This window comes from Cupressus sempervirens, chromosome 8 (genome assembly GCF_028749045.1).
Source record: "Cupressus sempervirens isolate cs-2001-9-10 chromosome 8, ASM2874904v1, whole genome shotgun sequence".
Taxonomy (NCBI): Eukaryota; Viridiplantae; Streptophyta; class Pinopsida; order Cupressales; family Cupressaceae; genus Cupressus; species Cupressus sempervirens.
The window spans coordinates 715,253,476-715,257,412 of record NC_143125.1 but is presented as its reverse complement, the minus strand read 5'-3'; the positions used below and the strand labels follow the sequence as shown (position 1 = coordinate 715,257,412).

Below are 3,937 nucleotides of genomic sequence, written 5' to 3'. Positions count from 1 at the left end.
ATGTAATGAACATATAGTACAAATAGAATCCCCACCTTATAATGACTAAATGGAAAAAAATAGCAAATTGAAAGATTAATTTAGACACAATAGAGATAGATACAGTGCTATCATAACTAATTTTAATAAATAAAAAAATTACAACTGAAATCCTAATCCTTCACCTCATTTTCTATATGGAGTTTCCTGTTTTTTACTAATTTCAGTTGAACTTTAATAAATGAACTGTAATAAATATGGATTACCAATATGAGAATAAAATAAATAAAAGTAAATAGAAAAATTGATACAGACAGGAGAGAATTCAAAGTCCAATCAAATTAGAGAAGAGTGGGAATCTTCACAGCAGCAGAGTGGAGGAAAATTGGGTAAGAAGGTGACAACAAATCACCATATATATCATCTATATACAGATATGTTTAACAGAGGGTCAACAAGAAGTCTTTTTCACTCGGATATGTCGACAGATATTGCCAACCCTTTCTACAAGTACCGTGTCAAATTTGGTTACTTCTTAATTAATCTCTTTTGGATCGGATCGAAAACCCAATTCCAACTTGTTTCTGACTTTTTCAAGAAAATCTCATTGTACGCTCTTATTAATAGTGAAGTTGAATCATGTTTTCAGCACACGGAAGTGAAGGGTTTTACCAAAATGGGGGAACTGCATGATTGGACTTTCCGACAAGGGAAAATTGCCCACCAGAAAGTTAATGCTGAAAATGGGTTCCTCTTTCCCATGGTTCTGTTACCCCTTGATGTGAGTGATGAGGGCAACACTTTGCAGTCCTTTCTCCACGCCATTCAAAACAACAGAGAGTGGATCAACAATCATCTCAAGAAGGTGGAAGCGTTGCTTTTCAGAAGATTTCCTCTTAAATCTGCATCAGATTTCAATGGAGTTATGGAGGCGTTTGGTTGGGAAGAGAAGGCATATGTGGGAGCAGCTTCAAGAACAAGGGTTGAGGGAAGAGTTTTTAGAGCAAATGAAGCTCCTCTCCACGAGCCCATCAAATTCCACCATGAGATGGCTATGGTATATTTATTGGTGATTCAACATACTAGTTTAATTACAAAATCAGATTTATACTTGCGAGGTCCTCTGTTTTTCAAACGGTCAAGTTGGTTCAGTACTGAGAAAATAGACCCTGATTTTTCTCACCCTTAGTTAAAATGATTGAAAAACAGCGCAGGATTATATGTGTTATATGCTTCTAAGTATAGTTGCATCTTTTTGTTGATGTAGTTTGAAGACTTTCCCAACAAATTAGCTTTTTATTGTGAGATTGCTCCACCGGATGGAGGGGAAACTGCGGTCTTATTAAGTCACAAGATTACTGAGAGAATGGAAGAGAAGTATCCCGAATTTGTAAGCAAACTCGAAAAAGAAGGGTTGATTTATCCGGCCAATCTTCCTGCAGAGGATGATTCTAGCAATTTCTTGAGAGGTTGGCAAACCTTGTACAATACCAAGGATAAGGAAGAAGCGGAAAGAAAGTAAGAATTGCATTGATTTTCGTTATTTCACACAGGTTTTTGAGATGATTTTATCAAAAACAAATGCAATACATGTCTTTTAAGGGCTAGAGATTCTGGACTAAAAATTTCAAAGGTGAGTTGGGATGGGAACACGATGTTGCTTGAGTTAGAACTCCTTGCTTCGATCAGAACAGTAGATGGGGATAAGAAAGCTTTTTTCAATCTCTTACCTCTGAATGATCTGGGCCCGGGGCCTGGCCCTTTACTAGGAGATGGATCTGTGATTCCCAAAGACGTCATTGAATCATGCCAACAAATCGCTGAGGAGGAGGCTGTCGATGTGAAATGGGAAGTTGGTGATGTGGTTGTGTTGGACAACAGATTTGTAATGCATGCAAGGAGGCCTTCCAAACCACCCAGAAGAATACTTGCATCCTTCTGCAAGTAATACTATTTATAAAACTATTTCTGTGTCGCTTGTGTTGTTATAGATGGTAGACTCTTAGAAAACTGTCATGGCTATTTCCGTTATACTGGGTCTGTTTAGACATGAATTAAACTTTGAACATGTATGTTTGTCAAGCCAATGGCTTTTGCTGTGTTAAAACTTTTGTGCAGTGCCAGTAGGATATTGCAATTAAGATTCTACATAATTATGTAAATGGGGAGGGAGGATCGATCAAGTTAAATTTGCAGAGTGGTTTGAGTATAATTGTGGTTGGTAAAAGTATTCAATTTTACAATTTAATAATAACAATTTACGCGTTTCTTGTGAAAAGCTTTAAGAAAGATGGATATTTTAGATTGGCTTATAATTAAAACAGATAGTCTCACAAATCAATGTTTACTATCGTGTAGACTATTTGTGTCCACATGTGTTTACTGTACTAGTGTTATTAAAAACATTATTGTGATGTTTTGTCTTAGATTAAAGTTTATTGTTGGGTATTTATACAATTGTTGAAGTTATATATTTCATTGCTATGAGGTGCGAAGTGATATATGTAGTATATGATAATTATGAAAAATTGAATTGTATTTTTTTAATTTAATAGTTTTTGTATGCTTTAAACATAAAATTCTTATAACATTGATGCTTATGAAGAAATGGTGATTTCATTATTTGCAATTGTGCTTTTATAATAGGTGTTCAAATTGAATTTGAGTTTCTAATTAGATTTATTAATAAGCTATAAGAAAATTAGATTTGTTATTTTTATTTTTATGTATAAGCTATGATAAATATTCTTCTGAATTTCTTTAAATTGGATTCTCAGTAGGATCTGGGGTTTGGCTTGTTCTCCTGTTTTTGTTTTTGTTGTTTGGTCAACTTTACCTTTAATCCAAATGTGTTGATTTGGAATTTTAAAAGATCCTATGATTGATGATCTTTGAATTATTTCGTGATCCTAATGCTACTAGCTTGTCCTCAGATTCGTGTAGCAGTTCAATTTTTTAAATTCTTGATCTAAAATCTTAACCAGACTCAACAAAGAAAATGAGTTGAGATAAACTTCTCAAACACACATTCTGAAACCCAAAACTTAACCTCTAAAAAAAAAAGGTTAAACATAAGACCTAAAACATGTAATTTGAAGACAAAACCTATTTTCCCAATTCTGGAGGATATAATTTTGAGGTTAATCAACCTCAATAAAATTTAATTGCTTCACAGAAGCCTCAGAAGTAATGAGTTTAGTCACATATTGTGATTTGAATGTGATTGTTCTAAAAAATCAGTAAAAAGGTACTAGTGCCACACGAGAACTGAAGGATGAGGTATGAAAATACATTGAAACATGAGTGATTATTATCATGGCCTTTGCAGGATGTATGAGAAATCATTGCAGAAATTGGAAATCAATTGGTATGCAATGTTGGAAAATGTATAAGCAGGGTTTGGTCAATTAATAAGTGACGAGGGAAGAAGAAATATTGCTAGCCATTATTAATGATCTCTATAAGAGCATCAAGATGCTTGCTTCATAGAAAGGGAGGCAAGGGTAAATGCGTATGTATTCCAACTTGTCACCTTGGTGTGTGGAAATTCTCTAATCGCAAGTCTTCACTCTTTTCTCATTGACACCCTCGTTATGATTTATGTCAAGACATAAGTGCTATGCTGTCATAGCTATTGCACACCTAATGTTTGATAGAATGTCAAACCAAACATTGTGATCGATAGTGGGCTCAATCATCGAAAAAGTTTGGAAAATTTCTTAGACAAATCAAACCATACATTGGAGAGTGAAGCAGAAAGAGGTAATGTTGAATGTGAAGAATCAATAATCTCAATTTGTGGACTCTGTGTGCAATTGAAGCTGGCTCCGGTATTGGAATGCACTGAGCAAGAAAATCCATGGGGTATATCTGGGCCCGACCAAAGACGTAGCTTCCACACAACTGATCGAATAGACATTAATTTATTATTAGTCCCTGCTTATTATAGGCATGAAAC

General features: G+C 34.7%; 1 protein-coding gene across 1 annotated transcript; it reads left to right on the top strand.

Annotated features, from left to right (window-relative positions):
- The first annotated feature begins 614 nt into the window (after positions 1-614).
- LOC149544439 (clavaminate synthase-like protein At3g21360) lies at positions 615-2,257 on the top strand. The gene is made up of 3 exons (XM_089798855.1): positions 615-1,036; positions 1,247-1,497; positions 1,582-2,257. Exons 1-3 carry the CDS (start codon positions 656-658, stop codon positions 1,925-1,927), a joined length of 978 nt encoding a protein of 325 aa, XP_089654981.1. The 5' UTR covers positions 615-655; the 3' UTR covers positions 1,928-2,257.
- The last annotated feature ends 1,680 nt before the right edge of the window (positions 2,258-3,937 follow it).

Bases quoted from the DNA above. Each gene is read 5' to 3' on its own strand.
- LOC149544439 (XM_089798855.1), top strand. From the start codon at position 656: ATGGGGGAACTGCATGATTGGACTTTCCGACAAGGGAAAATTGCCCAC. The intron at 1,037-1,246 runs GTATATTTATTG...TTGTTGATGTAG, and splicing joins TCCACCATGAGATGGCTATG to TTTGAAGACTTTCCCAACAA. The intron at 1,498-1,581 runs GTAAGAATTGCA...ATGTCTTTTAAG, and splicing joins AAGGAAGAAGCGGAAAGAAA to GGCTAGAGATTCTGGACTAA.